Source organism: Emydura macquarii, unplaced genomic scaffold (genome assembly GCF_026122565.2).
Source record: "Emydura macquarii macquarii isolate MOO-44397 ecotype Brisbane River unplaced genomic scaffold, CSIRO-AGI_Emac_v2 contig_1790, whole genome shotgun sequence".
Lineage (NCBI taxonomy): Eukaryota > Metazoa > Chordata > Testudines > Chelidae > Emydura > Emydura macquarii.
The window spans coordinates 18,796,653-18,820,021 of record NW_027131927.1 but is presented as its reverse complement, the minus strand read 5'-3'; the positions used below and the strand labels follow the sequence as shown (position 1 = coordinate 18,820,021).

Sequence of the window (23,369 nt, the reverse complement as noted above, 5' to 3'; positions counted from 1 at the left end):
GAAAGCCACAAATAAATACTGTGTGGGAGTGAGGAATGGGGTGAAGGGAGACAAGTTATCTCAGCTCCTCTCACTCCATTAAGGGTGTCCTGTTTTCTTATATCTCTTAGGAATCTTGCTCAGAAACATGAACTAAAGTTTTCACTACCAGTTGCATGCAAGTGTGAAGGACATACTGCATTTTTTTCTTTTAGTATTTCTGTTAATATTTCAAAACCCCAAAAATGAGTCAACTCACCTTTAGGATTGAGGGACTGGAGTTGAGATAATCTGACTCTGTTTTCTCTGTCCCACCCCAAAATATTTTGCAGGGCAGGGCTTTAACTTTAAGAAATCCCCCTGTGTTAGTTTCAGCTCCTTGCACACATCCCCTGTGTGGTTGATCATTTCCAAAGAGTCACGGAAAGTAAAACCTACTTAGTATCCGTATGAGAAAACAGGAGTTTAAATGAAAAGGGAACAGCCAGCAAAGACAAAAAATTTCACTGAACTATTAGCTTTAGGGACTTCTCCACCCAGACTGTATATTCTCTACTTAGTTTAACTTACAAGGCAATATTTTCAATGATACTGCACAAGGAGTATGGTGCTAGATAGAGTGAGTACAGGTCCTGGACTCTGGCCTTTACCAATTGTTGTGTCTTCTGCTCTTTCACAATATATGAAATATGAAGGAACCACACAGGTTCAGTGGGGTCCAAAATTGTGGTACCTTAAAACTGTCTTAAAATTGTAGGTTATAACTTCAAATTTCATGGTTTTTTCCCCCGCTGCTTCTGCTTGCAAGTTAGAGGGCTGTTTAGTAAAGTGTGAGCTGGGCATAACACTAGCAGCAGTGAATTTGCAGTCAGGTAGCCTATAGTAAGATAGGGTGAGTTGTGCCTTACTGCTTTAGGGAGCAGCCTGCTTTGTCACCCTCTGTTTTGGTGTTCTTGTGTGTTATAGTTCTGAATTCTAAGACATAAAGTAGTGTTACATTTGAAGGGACCTGTCGGGAGGGCCACGTCAGAGGAAAAGGCAGGCTAATATACACATAGGCAGAGCAGTCACCAGCTGGAGCCCCCTCGTCCCCCAAGGAATGCCTCCTGTCCAAGTGATGATGGCCAGGTCAACTGAAGCTAAGTCAAACAGAAGCCTAGTTGCATCCACGGAAGTGGTTAGATCATCATAGCTACATCACTCGGGTGTGTGAAAAATCCACACACCTGAGCAACACTGGTCATAGAACTTCCCCAAAATAATTCCTTTTGAGCTAGAGCAGATCTTTTAAAGAAACATCCTATCTTGGTCTAAAAATTGCCAGTGATGGAGAATTCACCACAACATTTGGTAAATTGTTTCAATGATTAATTACTGTCACTGTTAAAAAATTATACTTCATTTCCAGTCTGAATTTATGTAGCTTCAACTTCCAGCCGCTGGATCGTGTCATACCTTGGCACACAGCTTGGTATAAAGATCTGTATGAGACCAACATATTTAGAAGAAGTGAGTGTGGGCTTGTCTATGTGGGGAATTTTAGTGGCATATTATATTAGGATATTTATACTGCTGTAGTTGTACTGGTATAAATCCCTGTGTAGACCAATAATCCCAGAGTAAGAGTGCCTTTTTCCAAATTAGTTTGTCACTTTGGAAGCAACTATTTTTATCAATGACCTGAAAGAGAACATATAATCATAATGGCTAGTTTGCAGATGACACAAAGACTGGGGGAGTGGTGAATAATGAAGAGGACAGATCACAAATACAGAGCAATCTGGATAACTTGATAAAATGAGCCAAGTACAAAATAAGCATTTCTATACGGCCAAATATAAAGCTATACATCTAGGAGCAAAGAATATAGGCTATACTTGCAGGTTGGGGGACTCTATTCTGGGAAGCAGTGATTCTGAAGAAGACTTTGGGGTTGTGATGGATAATTAGCTGAACATGAGCTCCGAGTGCAATGCTGTGGCCAAAAAGCTAATGCGATCCTTGGATGTATAAATAGAGTAGACATAATGAGGTTATATATATCTGTGTTTGGCACAGGTGCCATTGCTACTGGAATTTGTGTCCAGTTCTGGTGTCCACGCATCAAGAATGATGTTAAAAATTGGAGGGCATTCATAGAAAAGCCACAAGAATGATTAAAGGATTGGAAAACATGCCTTATGGTGAGACACAAGGAGCTCAGTCTATTTAGCTTATAAAGAAAAGGTTAAGAGGTGACTTGATCATAGACTATATAAGCACATACATGGGAATAGAAATTTGATATGAGCTCTTCATTCTAACTGATAAAGCTATAAGAAGAATCAATGTCTGGAAGCTGAAGCTAAAGAAATCAGGCTAGAAATAAGTCAGGATTTTGCCAGCAATCTTTCTTCAGAAAATGCCAATTTGCTGACCCAAAAGGTTTTGTGAAAACATCTGCGGATTGATTGTCTCTCATTGAGTCATAGGATGGGGGTGTTTCCAGGGTGTATGGCTCTAGGACAGCCTGCCAGGTGGACTGCCCTAGGTGGGAACCCCAGGACTTGAAGACATCCTGTCTAGCTGGCTCTCTCAATTGCCCAACTCCAAGCAAGCAGGTCTGGGAGTGGAAGCCTTGGGGTCTGTAGCAATGGACCATATTGGACAAAAACCAAAACATTGAACTTTCCCACAGAGAGCAGAAATCCCAAACTTTGACCAACTCTAGTGCAAGGAAGAGGTGAGTTTAGACTTGATATAGCACAGGATGTTTTCTTGTAGAGCAGGCTGGGAAGATCCCTGCTCACAAACTCACCCCAGAACAGCACAAGAATTCCCCTTTTAATAGCTAAGAGGGACAGGATGTTATACTCAATACAAGCACAAATAAAGCCAAGTTCTTGTATGTAGATAGGAGGCTGGCCATAAGCCTTTGTACACACTTTACACAGGCACTTATTTGTTTTTCCTTTAAGTTAGGGACAAAGTCCAATCTATCCTCAGTGGTGGCTGGGGACTCAATTACAACATGACCTCCCCTGACATGGAGATAGGATGTGTCCAAGATGTTACAGCGTGGCCCAGTCAGCCTCTGGACAGTCACAGCCTGTTGTCTTTTTTGAATGGTAATAGCTAATTTAGACCCCATCATTTTGTATGTATAGTTGGGGTTATGTTTTCCAATGTGAATTATTTTGCATTTATCAACATTGAATTTCATCTGCCATTTTGTTGCCCCGTCACCTAGTTTTGCAAGATCCCTTTGTAACTCTTCACAGTCAGCTTTGGACTTAACTGTCTTGAGTAATTTTGTATCACCTGAAAACTTTTTCATCTCACTGTTTTGCCCTTTTTCCAGATGAATATGAATATGTTGAACAGCACTAATTCCAGTACAGATCTTTGGGGGAGCCCTCTATTTATCTTTCTCCATGGTGAAAACTGAACATTTATTTCTACCCTTTGTTCCCTAACTTTATCCAGTTACTGATCCATAAGAGGACCTTCCCTCTTATCCCTGCTTACTTTGCTTAAGAGTCTTTGATGATGGAACTTGTGAAAGGCTTTCTGGAAGTCCAATGGATCATGCTGGTCCACACGCTTGTTGACACCGTCTAATAGATTGGGGAGACATGATTTCCTCTAACAAAAGCTACATGGACTCTTCCCCAACATATTGTGCATATATGTGTCTGAAAATTCTGTTTACTATAGTCTTAACCAATTTGCCTGAAGTTAAGCTTATCAGCCTGTAATTGCGAGGATCAACTTTGGAGCCTTTGTTAAAAACTGGCGTCACATTAGCCATCCTTCTGTCATCTGGTACAGAAGTTGATGTAAGCGATAGGTTACATACCACAGTTAGAAGTTCCACAATTTCATATTTTAATTTCATCAAAACTCTTGGGTGGATACCATCTGGTCCTGGTGACTTAGTACTGTTTAATTTATCAATTTGTTTCAAAACCTCTTCTTGACACCTCAATCTGAGGCAGTTCCTCAGATTTGTCACCTAAAAAGAATGGCTCAGGTGTGGGAATCTCCCTCACATCCTCTGCGGTGAAGACTGATAAAAGAATTCATTTAACTTTCTTGCAACAGCCTGGTTTTCTTTGAGTGCTCCTTGAGCATCTTACTCATTCAGTGGCCCCATTGATTGTTTGGCAGGCTTCCCTCTTCTGATGTATTTTAAAAAACTAACAGCAGTTTTTCTTTCTTTTGCTAGTTGCTCTTCAAATTTTTTTTAATCTGTCTAATTATGCTTTTACACTCAACTTGCCAGAGTTTGTGCGCCTTTCTATTTTTCTCCATAGGATTTGACTTCCAACTTTTAAAGGATGCCTTTCTGTCTCTAACTGCCTCTTTTACTCTGCTGTTTAGCCATGCCAGCACATTTTTGGTCCTCTTACTCTTTTTCCCCCCCATTTGGCATATACATGTAGTTTGAGCTTCTATTATGGTGTTTTTAAATCGTTTCCAAGCAGCTTGCAAGCATGTCACTCTTATGACCATTCCTTTTAATTTCTGTTTAATTTCCTCATGTTTGTGTAGTTCCCCTTCACAGGGTCCCAGAGCCCAGGCTCCAGCCCAAGCTCAAACGTGTGCGCTGCCATTTTACAGCTCTGGAACTCAAGCCCCACAAGCCCGAGTCAGCTGACATGGGCCAACTACAGGTGTTTTATTGTAGTGTAGACATAATCTAAGCATGGGTCTGTGGGACCTGGGCTTGTAGACTCAGTGTTTCCTAGCTCGTGCTTGAGCATTCACACTACATTGTCAATCTGGGTTTACAATTGCTGGACCTGGGTCTCATAGCTATGCTAACGTGTCCTTACTGCACTAGTCACACCTTCTGACTCAGCTTGACCTCCATGCACATAGCAAAATAACAAGGCTTGGACCTGAGTCTCAGTGTGACTCGGGCTGTGACCCACCATCTTAGCAGGGTCCTAGGACACAGGTTGGGAGTGCTTGTTGACTTGAGTCAACCTGATTTGTATGTGGACAGAAGTGGGGCTTGGAAACCTGAAACCTGAGTCAGAGCCCAGGCTTAGTGAGAAATGCAGTGAGCAATGTATTTTTTATTTAAACAGGGTGCATGCATCCAGAGCATTGAATGGGTGCACTTTAACTAGCAAAATTTAATTCAAAATAAGCCCAGAATGTATATGTAACAGAGCTGTATTTCCTGCAGATCAGGTGTGGTGGCGGACCTGTAACACAGTCAGGTTTACACATCTCTTTCTGCATGCATAGATTTTTATCCTGCTATATTAGGAATTTTCTTAAACAAACAAAGCTGCACCTTGTTTCCCTTATTTTTGTTCTTTTACTTTTTCCTTCACTCCACTCTTTCCTTTTCTTTTGGTCCTGTCTGTAGTATAGACAGACCCATATAAACAACCTCCAATATGATTGTCTAACATATTTACAGTTAAAGGGTATGTTCTTTTTAGTCACTCAAGTGATTTAGGCACCTAAGTCGCTTAGGTGATTTTGAAAACTATTACCTGGCATTGGTTCACACATTCACATAGCATCTTCTCCAGCATATATTGGTTGACCTGTCCTACCATGTAGTAAAACCATGTTTGTATCCAAGTATTCTGGGTTTCTCAGTAGATGGCCCACCCTGCCTCAGCTGATGGTGCTGATGGCAGACGATTGTGGGTGCCTTTTAGATGGTGCAGTGTATTTTGGGGTGCCCTCCTGCAGAGAGCCCTGGGAAGTAGGAAGGACAGCTAATCTGGCTGCACATGCCTTAGGTGCAGAAGGAAAGGGGAGCCTAGGGAGAGCTCACTGCCATCCTATTCTGGATAGGGGCATACTGGAGACTTGAGGATGGATGAGAGCCATAGGCCTCATCCAAAACTCCTTAAAATCGGTGGGAGACTCTCACTGCCTTCAATGAGCTTAAGCCTAGATACCAAGAGTGTACAATGGAGGCAAAAGGAGAAAGGAGAGGCAGCACAAGGGAAGACGTGGATAGAAAGAATAAAACCTACAATGTTAAAGAGAAAGTGTTGACAAACCACAGGAAAATGGTGTGGGTGAGAGCCTTTAAAAGGGATGCCAAAAAACCTCTAACCTTTGGCTATGTCAGTATATTAACTAAATTAGACAGGTCACTTGAGGCTTCCTATGTGAATGACCAAGCTGAGGGCCTGATCCTGCCAGATCTGAAGGGCCATCCATCCCCATTGACCTCAAGAACTTGAGGCTGCCAAGGGGTAACAGGAGCCTAGGTCTGAGTGCACTGAACTATGTGAACATAGATCTCCTATATGTCTAGCGTAACAAATACAGCACTTTTATCCATGCAACAAACCCCGTTGCCAGCTCTGACCACACATCGACTCTAGTGACAGCATCACTGGTCCTAACCACATCAATCACACCATAAGGGGCTCATTCACCTGCACATCCACTAATGTTATATATGCCATCATGTGCCAGCAATGTCCCTCTGCCATGTACATTGACCAAACTGGACTATCACTTCGCAAAAGGATAAATGGACACAAATCAGACATAAAAAATTATAACATCCATAAACCAGTCAGAGAACACTTCAATCTCCCAGGACACTCTGTCTCTGACCTGAAAGTTGCTGTACTTCTACAAAAAAATTTCAAAAACAGACTTCAAAGAGAAACTGCTGAGTTAGAAATTATCTGCAAACTTGACACATTCAAACTGGGTTTAAACAGGGATTTGGAATGGCTATCTCATTACAAGAAGTAATTTGCTCTGATCACCCATTCTCAGCTCCTACTCAATGGGTGTTATTAGGCTTCAAGTACCCAGCTTTCATCCACCTACCCCATTGTTGTCTATGCCTTTGGATATATATATGTTGCCTCCTATACATGTTGCCAATATTTGCTGTATTATTTCTACCAACTGCATCTGAGGAGGTGAGCTGAAGCCCACGAAAGCTTATGCCTACTGAAATTAAATTTGTTAGTCTTTAAAGTGCTACAGAACTCTCGTTGTTTTCACTTCTAAAACCGCTTCCCCTGAAATACCCTCCTGGACTTCCATTTTCTTGTTCATTTATACTAAATGGAGTGTTTGTCTGGAAACAAAAAGTAAAGTAGTAAATCCCCATAGGTTTCAATGTTCTTTGCCAAACCGCAGTCTGCGGCTGGCACAGCTGTTGGGGTGATAATTGTGTCCAGGCAGCCTGAAATGATTATCAACAGAAATTAGTCTCCTAAAGCCTTTTTACTCATGAATCCTCTCTGCTTTGCAGCGCTATTAGGAAGCAGCAAGAAAAGCTGCCTTGCTGGAAAAATGGTATAACTTATACATCCATTACAAGACTTCCCTTTAATTTTCCAGACATTCATTTAACTTCCTAACATTAAATCAACAGCTCTCTTCTGTATTACAGATCACCATTCTCAAGTAGCTCTGCACATTGCATGAAATATTTGCCTACTAGGGTCAGAACAATTACACTGTGACACACCCAAGGCAACACGGCACTAAATATTGCCTTCAGCCTGATTCACCTCTGTCTTGCAGTTTGCGTGGCCACCCACAATTGTGCAAAGTAAGTATCTACTATGCCTTCATTTTGCACAGATGTAGTGGCTATGCAGGAAGCAAGTGTCAGCCACTTTGATCTGTGTTAGGTGCACCCTCTCTGCTTCATCCAGAGAACAAGTCTACTACAGCTGCCAGCTGGAAGATTTAGCTTGAGCTGGCAAGTCTCCAGGTTTAGATCTAGCAATCTGAAGTTGAATTCCCCCTGGAATTCTTTACATAAAGGCTTATCTTAGTAATCAGGCCTGATGTTAGAATAGTTAGCAGTAATGTGGATAATTAATCAGACAGCCTTGGTTTAATGTGAAAGTGAAAGATTTGCTGTGCATATAAACATGGGGGTGAAATGACTAATGATGAACCAGGGGAATATGCACCTGCTTTGCTTTTGTTTTCTCTATATGGAAATATCTTCATTATAACAACTGAGGGTCCCCTCCTCCCCAGTTCCTCTTTCAGTCTGAATCTTGTTGACACTCTGCTAGCTGCATAACTAAAATAGAAGGGAAAAGGTAAGATTTCCCATTTTATAAGTTTCTGTTCAGAAACATAACTCAGTTCTAGGTGATCACTTCCTAGATCTTCTTGGGCTCAATTCTAAAAGGTGCTGAACACAGTCTCTGATCCAGCAGGGACTTCTCACATGCTTCAGGTTAAGCTTGTGGCTAACCAGGGAACATCATGACAGCCAGAAGAGAAAGTAGAGGTGTGAGGGAAAGATATAGATCAGAAACCTTGATCAGGTGCCTGGGACCACCTGTAAGAGGAGGATCGGGGAGTAAAGTGAGATTAACAAAGTTTACAGAATTTCTTTGATAATAAAATTATTGGTTGTATTGATTAAAAATTTGTGCACTGTGCAGGCCTTGAGTCTATGGGCATAGAGGACTGAGCATCTGGCCTAAATCCAGCAAAACACTGGTGACTGAGAAATAAACATAACTTGTAAACATCACTGAAGGACATTGCCATTTTAAAATCCAAAGGTCCTAGCATTTCTGCAATCAACAGAAATGTTATTCTGTCCAAAACAAGCATTCTTCACTTGGAGCCCAACATTCCCACATCTTTGTCCTTGATCAGGAGTGGGAAAGCCCAAATGTAGAAACAAGAGAACTCTGTCCTTATGCAATCCTACTTCTGGGATTCCCCTCAAAGAGGACAACTGGAATCCATCACTGAGGCCAGAGCTAATTGCAAACAGCAAATACTTCAGTCTTACTCCTGCTAATGCTCATGTTGATCAGTGTGACAGAGGCTGGGCAGCAACCCTTTAGCCAGCCCTCTATCATGCCAGCCCCAACTGAGAGGTAGATTGGAGCTGGCTAGGGACACTTGCACCTGATGGTGCAGGGGAAACAGCTGTCTATCTAATTAGCCAGGAGCTATAAACAGACCCAGGTGAAGGAATCAGGAGAAATGAGAAAACAGGGATTAGAAGGGGGAGCAGAGGCTCTAGCTGCTTGAGTTCCTAAGATAGCTAACCAAGCTATATGTGATAAGAAGAAGAAGGTGGTAGGACTGCACACTGTAAATACCCTGCTAAACAAGAGGGTCTTGGAGCCATGTGTGACAAAGAGAGTGGCTGAAGCAGTGGGGCAGTGGTAGAGAACCCTTACAATCTGCAATAGTGACATCACTAAGTACATGCTGGTACAAAAATAACATCAGGTGTGTAAAAGGAGCAATCCTGCACTACTAGGGTTTGGGGAGGGGATGATGGACAGATAATCAGAGTGATCTCTTCCCTCTCTAGACTATCTGATGCCTCAGTGATTTGGTACCAGAGCACAGAATGTTGCCTTGTATAGCGTGTTCCACATGTAAGAAATTGTAAGTGCTACAGTGAATTAAACAACTGGGTAACTTCAGCCTTAGTAGAGAGAGAAATCTCCATTGACTTCAACAGAGTTGCACCCTATTATGCCAGAGATGGATTTGGCATTTGTCAACTATTGTTCTCCTTGCATGGTTTTGGATTTGAAGGTATTTGGGGAAGGGATTTTGTAGGCTCTTAATATATTCCTCCAGTTATAAAGTGCCATTTGTATTAGGCTTAGATTCTGATAGCATGAGGAAGATATCTGAGCCTGGTTCATTTATGGCTTTGAGACTGATACATAGCCCAGTAAAGTCGATTTAAAGAATCCCATTGACTTCACTGGGCTTTGGATCAGTATCTATGTAATAGAATGGAAGGAAGTGCAAAAAATATTCTGTAAATATGTGGTTGCTTACAAAAACTAACTTGGATTTGACCATCTGTGCAACCCTTTTGAATTGGCTTCTTGTGAACTGATGAACTTCATTAACATACACAATGCTGAACTTCAATATTCACTCAAAGCAAATTTTACATTGTATACAATTGCATAAATCATCCAATTTCACATTTTGAATATCACAATCAAACAGTGCCAATCAGAGACTATAAACAATACTGTGACTTAGGTAACCTTCACAGTGTAAATCCCAGAAATTGAATGCTAAATTTTAACAAATTATTTTAAAAATGCTGTCAAAACTTCAAAGATAATATTGAAAAAACAAGAGCTTTGCTATATGCCTATGACCTTCTGAGGTGCAATCTAGATCAGTAAGGGGCTGTGACATACCTGCCTGTGATCGGGAGTGCTTCACAATGCTTGGGCACTGTAACTCCCTTGCAAAAAGCTTGCAGCTCACACACTGGCTAGCTGTTATAGCTGCAGTTTGACAGCCCCACTCCAGTTACACTCTGGCTTCCACCTGCCTTGGTTATCACTTGCAGGGTGACTCCCAACACATTCCCAGTCCCAAATGTTCCCCCAAAATATATGTTCTGCACTGGCCAGCCCTTTCCTGGACAGTTTGCATGTTTTAGGTCCATTGCCCCATAAGGGAACAATATTCAACAGTTTGCTACTTTAGATGGCGTTAGTCAAAGAATTCAGTTTGAATGTAACACTGGATTAGTTTGATTAAAAAAATCAAACAAGTTTACTGAACTACAGAGAGAGGTTTTAAGTGAGTACAAGTACAAGGCATTCACGTCTGAAATGGTTACAACAGAAATAAAGATAAAACATTTTCTAGTAGCTAAAACTTAATGAACTATACTTGGTTCAAGAGAAAATTCTTACCAGATGCTCCCAGCAACACTGCTGACCAAATTTCAAGTCAAGATCTCTCCTGGAAGTCCAATGGACTGGTTTCTTTTTTCTTAGGTGAAAAAGTAAGAGATGGAGGGATACCTTGAGTGTTTTTGCCCCTCACTTTTATAGTTCAGTCCCCCTTTGAAATGCATTTTCCTGAGGGTTACCCCTAGATAAAGTTCATTCCCACTGTGAGGACAGAGACAAGGAGTCTCATGGGAAAGGGGTTCCATGTTGTTTTTTGCTAAAATCTAGGCCGATCTGTTGTTGTGCCTCTTCTTTGCTCAAGAATGGCCATTTGACAGGTGATGCCAATCAACTTTGACACCTTGCTAAAAGCATCAGCTTTGTCTTTGAGAAATTGGTTTACCCAGCTTGATAGATACATGTCAGACCTAACTTCAGCTTATGTTTAATGTTGCTACAAGCATTTCATCGTGATATTAGTGATCAATGAGTTATTAGTTTTCAAATAATACATCACAAGGCATATTTTGTACACAGATTATTACAGTAGAGTCTGAGCACAGTGGTGCATTCCATCACAATGCCTCAAACGTTTTGCAAATAAAAAAAATGGCAAAATTTGCCTTGGCATGAGACATTCATCTCTAACCGTAATTAATATAATTAATCATTTTAATATTATTAAATATAAATCCCAATTATCCATATTTCAGGTTATCTGAAACTAATTTGTCTCCCATTTCTGAAACTTAGCTAGACATCAACCTTTTTTTTAATTGAAACTTCGATTTTTACCAAAGTTTTGGAGGGCCAAGACGTTAAGAAAATCGGCATATGCTGGTACTGGAGATACTTACACAAACTGAATAGTCATCAATAGCTAGATAATAGATTTTTTTTAATGTTTATAGGTTTGTGAAACAAATGCTGAAAATACCAGAAAATAACTTATTGACATCAAGGGCATGATTCTGCTCTGCCCCCCTCTTTGTGGAGTTATCTACACCTATGCCAAGTGTGTGTAAAATGCCACCAAATCGGCATGGTATCATTTCAGGCCCACTTTGCCTTCCACTTGCACAGGTGTAAATGGCTACACTTGGTGCAAAACAAAGGTGAATCAGGCCTTATGTCTCACTGGGTTTTCTAAGAGCTACTGAACACATACAGCTCTCATTGACTTTCACTGGAGCTGTGGACTTGCAGCTTTTCTGGAACTCAGACCTAAGAAAATAATCCAGGCCTTGATCCTCCAAACACATTCATCCCTAATTTGACTCTCACAAGTAGTTCCATAGCAGTTGATGAGCCTACTTGTGTGCTTAAACTTAAGGACGTGCATATGGATGCGTGTGCAGGATTGGAGTCTGAGTTAACACTAGTGTCAGGGGAGGAAGGTTATACGTGGCTATGCCATAATGTTTTTCTTCTGACTACTACCAGCTGAAGAAAGGGGGAGATCTGGGGTAGGGAGGGAAGGTGCAATGCTGAGTGTGAGAGGGATACTGTGTGTTCCATTTTTTCCCACTTCAAGTCTTGACTCCAAATGAAATATTGAATAACTTCCTTTCCTGCTGTCTGAGACTTATCATGAGACATGGATGGCAAAATGGAATAATCTGAGACTGAAAATGCAGAGAACAGGCATGATTTACAAGAAATAAAAATCCTTTTATAACATAACGTGCTTGGGGATTTTCCTATAGTGAATGTGCCACACTGTAAAATATATCCCTCTGCATTTTGTGACTCGGCGCTGCTTTGTAAGTCTACACATGTGATTTCTTGGAAATAATCTCTGCTTGCTGGCATTTATCCAAAAACTAGAACAATCCAGCCTTCAAACCACTTAATTAAATTATTCCCACACAAGTCTATTGGTATCAGTCTACTCTTTATGATCAGTAACAATTATTCCAATAGTCTGTTATATATTGACTAGCATCACACTGAGCCACGAGAAAGATAGCGTGTTTCCCATAACAGTGAGTTTAGTCGTCAATAGGTTTAAAAACACTATTCCAAGGAGAAATTTTAATGTCAGCGTAATTTAGGGCAAAGTTGTGCACCTTTTCCTTGAATGTGTGAGAAGCTGCACAAGTAATCCCAGTCAAGTCAATGGGACTACTCATGTAATTACTCACCACTGTGAGTAAAATGTCTGTCTCAAATGGATTATACTTGGAACCACCTTTTGATACCCATACTCCCACTGAATAATTGTTGCCAATTCTCATTATTTTTATTTATGGCCAGACTTGTGACAGTTGGTGTCTTAAAGCCTTAGCTTCTGGAGTCCTGTGATTAGATAAAATTCTAAGCCTTTGTTTAAAATGTGTATAGCCTTCACGTGTGGAGGAGAACCTGAAAACATGACCTGAATGTACCCTGAAAACTCAGAAACCAGCATGAAAATAAAAACCCAGTGGCTTTTAAATCTCATGATTTGCAAGCCAATCTTGTGCTATTTTTTTAAGCCTGACTCGCAATTTCTGAACACTTGGGGATGGTAGTGCTGAAATGGTAGCAGTTGCTTCCTCCCCACCCAAAGGAAAAAAAAAAGTCAGCTCCTGCAGGAAAGACGAGAGCTCTATCTTCCTCCTATCATGCTGAAAGCATTGGTCAGCACCACTTTTCTCTAGCTACATCACCATGCCTAGGCCACTGGGGGTATGTGAACAGCTGTGGGAAATGCCCCACCTTGGGAAGGAGGTGAAGAATCTCCACAGCTGCAGAAGGGGCAGAGGAGTACTGGGGACAAGGGGTAGATTTGACACTGGGGCTATGCACATAAAGTGAACCTGAGTTTGGGGATGGGGAAAGATGCGAGGGCAGGGGGCACAGTACTAATGGATTTGGGGCTGAGTGTGTTTGATCAGTGAAGGAACTGGGGGCCCCAAAATGAAAGTGACATAGCCATAACTGGAGATCTTGGAGATGAGTCCCAGCAGGTGGAGCTGAGGGGCACGGAATTAACTGCCATTTTGGGATCTCAGGAGAATCGGAGAGCCTGCTATACCATCAGGCAGCACTTCACACAAACTGGTGACATTTGATATGTATCTGTGTAATTTCATTGACACTAAAGATCTGTCTGGGTTCTGGAGAAACAAAACGAGCTAGAATCAACGTGACAAGGTCCTAGCTTATGGCTACTCACCATTGGTTGCGTGTGTTCAAAAATCAGAAGATAGACCAAACAAGACTAATCTTTTTGGCTGAGCTGGTGAGGCCTGACCCTCAACTCAATGGCATGTCTCTGTCTGTAATGCAATAACTTTTGAAAACTGCATCCAATCCATTCCAAAATTTCTGAGAATATTCTAAGCATCAAAGGGGAGAAACCTGTTGTTGGTGAAAACTGGAAGGGGAAAATGGGGGACATGTGGAACCGTTGGTATCTGATTAGCAATCTCGTCAGCTTCAAACACCTCTAATTGTCTATAGATCAAAGAATCTCTTAATAGCAGCAATTAACACATAACACATAACACCCCCATCTCAGTTGAGAATGTTGACATCTGGAATGGCCTATTGCAGACTGTGGACATTGTCGTGATAATTTTATGAAGCGCTGCATGACTCAGTTTCCCCACTCATTTTGTATTGCTACCCACTGGTTGTGAAGCAGTTAATTTCTCCGCTGGGATAGGGGAACAAGGGTGGGTGTTGGTGTCACATAGACATGGATAAGTTGGTATGAATTAACTATCAACGTATAAATGGAGTTGCATCAAGAGAATAATGGAGTACCAACAACCAGATAACATCTGGAGCCAAGGGAAGCAGAAAATGTGAACACAACATGAATGCATGTGAACACAGCGTGAATACAACTTGAAACAAAGGACTACATGTGAACAGACAGTAATATATGGTTGTTGCTACTGCCCAGGGCATAGAGACAGATGAAATTCAGGAGACTTTGGAAAAGAAGGCAGGTAATTTTGCCAACATGGGCTCTCAGTTAAGTTTTGCTTTTCCATGGTAACCTGAGGACCCTTAAATACTGTATTCCAATTGACTGATAAGTACTGGTTTTGAAGGGCTGTCCTGCTGGCTGTGGTACTCCCCAAAAGGGTGAAGTCTCTCCCAAGGGTTGCAACTCATTTGGACTGGCTGGAGAGCCATGTGAAGAAAGCGGGATGCTGAAGCCAGAGGTCCCAGTGTTGGGTTAGTGGAGCTGCAGAGTTCACCACTGCAAAGAGGGAAGGCCTAGGGCCTAGAACAAAGGGGATATTCCCAGAGAGCCTGTACAAAAGCCGAAGACATAGAACCTGCATGCATGTGCACACACCTCCCCCCCTGCAAATTATGACCCCCCATCTGACAAAAATAAGAATGGGGTGAAAGAATAGGGGTACACAGACACTGGGAGGGTGTGAAAGGGACCACAGAACCTCTAGTCTGGGGAGAAAAGGGGAATGGGGGGCTACTGGTATGTAGCGGAAACGGGGAACACACAAAGCTCTGAGGAGGGAGGAATGGGGGGTCTGTGATGGGGCTTAACCCCCATCACCTGCAAGATGAACCAAGGCCCACAATAACTTATGCTCTGTGCCTGGGAAAGTGAGTAGCTACCTGGCTCCTGGCCAGAGGGAGCAGAGCTAAGCCATAATAAGTCAACTGAAGAGGCTCAGCTGGGGGAGAAATTGCAGAGGAGACTGGTCTCTCCAGCTGAGAGGAGCCCAGGGTTAGGATACAGAAACAACAGGGGATACTACACTACAGGGGAGGCACAGACTCCTTCCAGGGCAGTAGAGAGGAAAGGATTTCAGGAGCCCAGGAGGGTAGGAGAGCAGAACTGTTCAGTTTTGTTTGCACTGGTTTATGATACCTGAGACAAAGTCTGAACTGAAATGACGTGCAAAGGGCTGAGCCACAGAAGATCTGGGCCCAGAGGCAGGTGACTGGCAGGAGGTGCTGGAGCTGAAGGGAGCAGCAACATCCTGCACCAATGCTAGGGGTGCTCTGAGGGCAGGGCCGGATTTAGGGGCAGGAGTCCTACGTGACCACCTGGTGTGTTAGACTTGGGGGTGCTGGGCGTGGGGGGGGGCTGTTTTTGTTGTTAGCGACGAAAGAGAAAGGTTTGAAAAGAGAAGGTTTGAAGTAAAATGTTTCAGGTATTCTGTATGTGGATTCATCTTTCACTAACCTCCTAGAATGTTCTGGACCTTTGTAGAATCTCGTGGAACCTTCCCGACTTTCTGAGAACTACATTGCCCTCGGAGCGCCTAGAATTCTGTCAGCCAGGCCCACGTGGGTATATAAGGGGTGCGGCGTCACCAGTCAGTCAGTGTGATATCAGAACAAACTGAAGTGAAGTGAGAGCACAGCTGCGATATTCAAAAGTTTAACAAATGGAGGGGGGAGATGCCGAAGACCCTCCTCGCCTGGGGCACCATTTGGTCTAGGGCTGGCCCTGTCTAAGGTTGCGTGAGCCATGCCACAGGAGCAAATAGAGCCCCAGCATGGGGTAGGAGGTGATCATAGTGAAGTAGAGAGCAATGGGAGGGTGGTACACAAGGTGCTGGTGGGTGAGAATGGAGGGACAAGGAGCCCCTAGTGTGCACAATGAGCTCAGTTTACCAAAGTAACGAAGTGCAGGACTCCCCTAGCTTAAAATATATCATGAATATTTTTTACCAATTTTTTTTGGCGCAAGGGTGTCCCAACTCATGAGTTTTAAACTTTGGGGTTGGCAATATTGCTGTCATAAGAACTGTGAGCCCCCAAGGTGCGGATGAAAGTTACTGTAGACATGCTTGGGGAATAGTGGTGCGGGGGGGGGTGGGAAGGGAGAATTATTAACTGAATTCATTCAGTTATACAGGCCCAGTCTCTCAGCCAATGTGAACGGACATGGCTTCATTGAAATCAATGGTGCTAGGCTGACTTACAACAGCTGAAGAGCTGTGCCAAAATGTGTCCAGTAATAGGATTTATTGTGTGTTTGGGTGAGGCGTGCATTTTTCCTTAGAAGAAAAAATAACTCAATGCTTGTATCCTAATAAATCTATTTATTTACAAAACACTTGTACAAATTCAAGAAGTTCTTCCAATGTAAAAATAAATCAAACTACAGTCTCAGACACAAAACCAAAATGTACTTTTATGTATTTCAAAGTATGTCTTTTGAACTCAGTGTATATACATAGTATTAATGACAAAATCTCAATGTTACAATCAGTGTGTACTGATCATTGACCAATCATTGACAAAAGATAAAAATCCAAAACTGAGGATGACAATCCCCCTTAAACTGTCTTGTGAAACAAACCAACCGGTACTATGAGTTAAAGCTAGGGTTAAAAATCTACCTTGAGTGTCCTGGCTTTTGTTAGTTTGCATCAAGCATATTTTTATTTAAATGTGTGTTTCCCTTGCATAATTTTTTAAAAAGGAGAAAGCTCTTAGTGAATATTCATAGAATATTAATGATTTCATGCAATGAAAGACTCAACTGGTTTCTTTGGGATATAGTTCTACAGCACAACTTAGGTAAATACATATTTAACCATATCAGCGAGGACATACTTTTTTTCATGCCTGAGCACATCTTCTATGGCAGAGTTTAAGTCCCTGATAACGAAAGTCCTGACAAAGGGTAAACAATAGCAGTGGAAATAACCAGTGTGAAGAATGATGGCAGATGTTAAGACACACAGAAAAACAGTTGCAAGTATTTTATTTTTTCTGAGGCTCACCACACATCATGACGTACTTGCACGGCTAGACGCTATGGAACAGCATTCCAGCGACCAGCTGGACTTGCTGGGTGCTCACCCGCTATGGGAGCAGATAAATGGCACAAGCAGTGAAATCCACTAGCAGTTTTGCACAGTCTTCCTTTCTGGCCACTGACGTTACTTATTTCTTTTCAAGAATTTCTGGAAGGGAGAAAAATACTTTCAGTTGTCTTGTCTGACCTTCTTCAAGTACAGTTTGGAGCATGTTCCATTACTGCATCTCCATGATAGCAAAGTGCATTACAAAGGTGGGAAAATATCAATACCCCCACTTTACAAATGGGGAAAATGAGGCAAAGAGGTTAAGCACCTTATCCTAAATCACACAGGACCAGATTCTGATATTCAGCACTAGTAAAGGTAGCACCTTACTCCATGAATTATCTATTGAAGTCAATGGGACTACTTCTGCATTAGAATAATACTTCCTGGGTATAAATGTGTCAGAATATGGTTTACAGTGTCTAGGGAGCAGCCCTGGGAATAGAATACAGGAATCTTGACACTCAGGATCCAGCTGTAACCAAGAGATGACTTGAAAACTTTTGTTCAGTGAACTGGAAGTATGGTGTGGCACAAAATCCACATGTGCTCAAAAGAGAAAACAGCTGGCAGGCAATGCCAAACCAGAAACACACACACATCCATATGCGACACATTCATGATCTGATTTCCCTTCACTGTCAAAAAACTTTCAAGTGCCTGACTGAAAGCCTCATATCTCCTATTTGGAGTCTGTTAAGTGGTTAACCTAGTAACAGTATTTGTTTCCAAAGATCTGGCTCTTCTATTATAAAGTTAATTTTGAGTTCATGTATTCACAGTCAATCTATTCATTTAACAATTCTAGGTTATCAGGTCAACTATCTATTGGAGTTTGTCGTCTGGTGCATTGGAGTCTGTTTCTTAACAGCTGTCCCTTTTTGCAAAGTGCCCTTTTGAAAGGACCATCACTGTATCTATGTACTATAGTTTAGTGCATAAAATTATTATTTAAACAAGCTTATTCCACTACCCCATACTGTATTCCTATACTTGGGCTTCATCATCTCACAAAGGATTAGTTTCCTTTTGAAGTCACTTATCTATCCATTCTTCTATACTTCTGTGCATAATGGAAATCATTTCAATGCACATTGTTAGGGGTTATATTGTGCATTTGTTCTACATCAATATTATGGGTCTCTACTAAGTGGTGACCAATTAAAATCTAGGCCCTGATTTTGCTGCCCCTGAGGTCAAACAGGAAGAGAATCAGATTCCTAACTGCATCTAATTTGTAAATATAATACATGTAAATTATGCCTTTTTAAAATTAAGGGCTCATAAGATCCTGTCCAGGCATATACCACAACTGATCTTCGGAGTGAGAATCTTGATTTATTTGAAATGGGGTTTGAACCCAGTGTTTTCAGGACTGCTAAAGTGGGATCCTCTCCTCCAGTGGTATCTCCCAAAACCAAAATTTCAGTGCTGTCAGTCCCAGGGTTTTGAGATCTGGGAAATTCAGATTCTAGATGTGTAGTAGACTGAAAATAAGTGCTGAGCCTTTTGTCTCTCAAATGTCTAACATTGGATTTATAAAGGGTTTAGTATAGACTAAACTAAAACATTTCCTCAAAATTTGCTTTCCCTACAACTTATATCGAAAGAGCTCAAAGTGAACCATTCTAGAAAAAAGCCAGGACAGAGGAGGCATCCTTATGACCTACCTGTATTATTCGCAATGCTTGCTTGGATGTGCTGTTCAGGCATTTTCTTTGCCCGCTCCTTTTCAGGGTGACGCTGTCAGAAGAAAAAGTGATTTAGCATGAAAATGGGACATGACTGAATACAATTTTGTTAAAGCTAATGTTAAAGTTATCTAACACACAAGTTAAGGAAAGAGTTTCTATACATCTGGGTATAATGCTTAAATTATTCAAAAGTACAAAATTTGGTTTAAAAGTAATAAAATATATATTGTACATAATCTGCAATATCCCAAATTAAGGCTAATCAATTTAACAATACAGTAAAAATATTAGCATCCAAATATTTGGGTGCATCTCTCATAAAAATTATACTAAGAGTCGCTTGTGGAAAGCAAATATAGCAATGAGTGTAGAATTATCCCTCAGTGATTGACATTTTAGGATAGATTGTCTATCAGTAAATACAAACCATCAGAAAAGTATTTCAGTTACTAAAATAACATGCCCTGCACAGTATTAATTGTGCACTTACATCACTTCGACTTGTTCACAACTGCTGCTTTGCTCAAATATTTCAACCTTTGTAATATGTTTTGGGTGGACAGCAAGTACACCAGGTCCAGTACAAAGACAGCGTCCTTTGCTGGAGGTTGGCATTCCTACAATGACATAAAGAATATGGTTACATAAATACATTTGAACACAATACTGCTTATTATGATAAACCTACTGGGCCAAATTCTCCTTTCTCTTACACTGTTATAACTCCAATGAAGTCAACACAGCTTTTGCAGACGTGAGAAGTGAAATAAGATAAGATTTTTTTGCCCATTGCCTGTGTCTAAATTATATTTTGACAGATCAGAGCAGAAAGATACAGTTCTTCAAATGTATTCAGAGAAATCAAATAATTTGAAATCAGTGGAAGTTAGGAACTAAATACCTTTGAGAAGCTGTGCCCAAATCACTTATTAAGCAGTATTTAACCCTTTCATTTCCAGCAGAGATGGTTCCAAATAATGTTTCAACCACTGACTCAATAAATGAAAGTTGGGCATGATCTGGCTATGTGAGGGACATTTGCACAGCACCTGCATGGAGCTAGTGGCGTTGATCCTATACTTTCACTTCCTATGAGCATATATAATAAAATTATATCTCTGTAGTGAAGAGCATCTTTTTTACCATAAACTGAGCATTAATTTACACTTTGCTTGACAAATCAGACTTTTTCTGCTGGGAGAGACCAGTTTCCAGATGAGGAGGGGAGAAACTACACGAAGTAACAAAATAAGATGGCAGAAAACCAGTGAATTTTCCTGCTTGTAGCTTACTTCGCATTGTCAATTACACAAAGCAAACAGCTGCCTCTTATTTACTGCCTTAAATATTTCCTGATATTATGTCTGTGCTGCTGTTAGCGTATTTGATCTCTAACATAACACTTGTAAGAGTCTGCACAGCATTTAACAAGCAATTTTGTGCTAAGGGTTTGAGAAAGTTGATAGTTTTAAGACACATTACAAAAAAGAGGAGTGAAGACAGTGAAAGTTTGCAGGAATAATGTAAACATCAAGCTCTGCAGGGGGAAATGCTACTGTACCTTGCACCAGAACTGCAGACAGAAGAAGCAGGAGTGAGAGAATAAGAGATTTCATGTTCGGCTCTGAAGCTGTTGCTGTTCCTCTTCCACAAGCTGCTCAGCTGGAGGTAAGTAAATGTGGTGTGGGGAGAGGGAACCTCTGAACTGCTATTTGTAGGGCATTTTCACTTACTCTACACTTCTATAGGCGGGAATTCCCAGAGTCAGAAAATCCCAACTTTGAATAGCTCGGTTTCTCTCACTGTAGATATGCAAGTGTGTGCTAGTTTCATTTGCCAGGTTAGAAGAAATCCTTATCTATTCCTCTCAATCCAAGAAACAGATCATTTATTATTTTATTATGTAGTTAGTTTTATATTGGCAGGCTGACTTTCAGCATGCTAGTTTCCTTCCAAAAACCTTTTCCCCCTAGATTTACCATTTTAGATGAGAATTACTCCTCAGCATTAGAAATTAAAGTATATCATCGGGGCTAAATGGGTGCAGACAATCATAGGAATTGCAAGCCTGGCTCAGACCCAAGGTCCATCTAGGACAGTATCTTGTCTCTGACAGTAGTTGGCCTCAGATGCTTTGGAGGACAAGAAAGTGTAAGCACCTTCCCCTCCCCCAGCAGGCAGACATGGAGCAATTGTCTCCTCCACCACCACCACCTGACACCCACTATATTATCTTCTCATGATATCTAATATTTGGAGGTGGGATTATACCCTCAAGCACATGTTTAATACTGCTTCAGCAACATTTTTGTTCTCATTGATTATAACTCTGGATATTCTTGATATCCATATAAATGTCCAATCCACTTCTGAACCTTGTTAAGTTCTTGGCTTCAGTGAATTCCAGAGTCAAATAACATGTGTGAAGAAGTATTTCCTTTTCTTGACTTTGAACTTCCTGTCTTTTAACTTCAGCTGAGCCCTTGCTCTTGTGTTATGAAACAGAGAGGCTTTTTGTGTGTATGTGATCCCCTCAAACCTCCTATTCTCTTTCCATTTACCTTCATATCACCACCACCTCCATTAATTGCTGGATCCCCTCATTGGCAGAGGATAGCTGGATGTGGCTACTGCCAAAGTTACACTATGGATGCTCCTGTTACCCAGAGGGAGCTACCCAGTGCCCTCTGTTTCCTTTTATGGGGCTATTAATCACTTGGCACCCACATTAAACAAAGTATTACATTTTTATAAGTGTTATTAGAAGGCTGATTTCTTCCTACAGAAAAAAGACCAAACGAATCAGCATTCATTATAGCCTAAAACAGAGGACTCAGGTTTCTACCCACGTTTTTGTATTTTAAAGGCTTCATAGCTTGATATTAAGGTGGAAAGTCCTAGGTATTACTCCACCAAGGCTTTTAATATTAAATCTCTGTCCAGGTGTAGTTCCAGGTACAAGGTGAGGCAGCTGGTTGGACATACAGAACAGGAGCCTCCACTGAAGTCTGGCTTGATTTGGTTCATCTCCTACTGATTTGGGTTCTGAGAACATGGCTTTCCCCCTCTGGATTTGGTCCTTGACTCTGCAGGAACAGAAGTACCCTCAAATGTCCTAAATAATTCTCTTAAGATAGGGAAATGCCTTTCTCTGACCTAAGGGTAACTTTATCTCTCACTAAAGTACTGAGTTGTCAGTCCTCAGCTTCTGCTTAACGAAATCTAAGAACCTTTAATTTCTAGCCTAGCTTTTCATTCTGACTGTGCTTTTGCATCTGCTGCCTAGATCTCTTGACACTTACACCTCTTACTTTCAAACTCTGGGCTTGTGTACACGAGGGCCTTGTCTTAGCACATGTGGTGAAGACACTGTATGCCAACGGGAGAGAGTTCTCCCATCAGCATAATAACTCCACCTCTGTGGGAGGTGGTACCTGTGTTGGCGGGAGTTTAGGTCAGTGTAATTTATGTCGCTCGGAGGGGTGGATTATACACCAAAGTAAGTGGTAGTGTAGACAAGGGCTCACTTGCACTCTGCTTCTCTCTTTCTTCCTCCCCAGAAATCCCTAGCCTTCATCTTCTTGGCACTAATTCTTTTCCACATTCCAAAAAATATTAACTTACTCAGAAGTGAAAAGTCTTTTAACAAGACTTCTTTGTGTGTGTGTTGGGTGAGTAGGCGGTTGGGTTTCTGTTTTGGGGGGGAAGGAAAAGGGCAAATTGAGATGTTTTGCCTGTTATGGCTTTGAATGTTCTTGCGCTTTTTTTTTAATTGCAGCACAAACTCGTACTCTTTGCCTTTGTTAAAACTTTGGGACATGCCAGTTTCTGCTAACACTGCAAAAACTCACAGCACATGTAAAATCTAATAGCTTCTTGCCAAGACTGGGGACCCAAGAATGGAAAATGCCCACCCAAGCTCTATTGTGCTGTCTTTTTTTTTAAAAAAGAAATATTACTGTTACTTGATGGAAGCATAGTGTGTGAATAAAGTGAATGGTGATCCCTTGGTGAGTGTTCAGCTAATACTGCAGTATTATAGCTAAAGGGATACTAAAGGCCAAATTCTGCCTTCAGATACTCAGGGCTGTCTTTGAAGCTAATGGGAACCACTTGTATTCATCCAAGGTCAGAATTTGATCCTTCAGTGTATCACAGTCATCTTCTTTATTTCCATGACATGTTTATTCCAGATCAGCTTTCAAAATGGGCCTTGGCAAGTTGCTTAGAGTGTGGTTTTTCAGAGGTGCTGAGCACCCAAAACTTAATAA

General features: G+C 41.3%; 1 protein-coding gene across 1 annotated transcript; it reads right to left on the bottom strand.

Annotated features, from left to right (window-relative positions):
- Positions 1 to 17,243: 17,243 nt before the first annotated feature.
- Positions 17,244 to 20,805, bottom strand: LOC137159181 (C-X-C motif chemokine 11-like). Its single transcript, XM_067557377.1, has 4 exons — positions 20,660 to 20,805; positions 19,589 to 19,715; positions 19,075 to 19,147; positions 17,244 to 17,503 (listed from the first exon to the last, which is right to left on the bottom strand). The coding sequence occupies exons 1-4, from the start codon at positions 20,712 to 20,714 to the stop codon at positions 17,480 to 17,482; spliced, it is 279 nt and encodes a 92-aa protein (XP_067413478.1). The 5' UTR covers positions 20,715 to 20,805; the 3' UTR covers positions 17,244 to 17,479.
- Between the last annotated feature and the right edge of the window lie 2,564 nt (positions 20,806 to 23,369).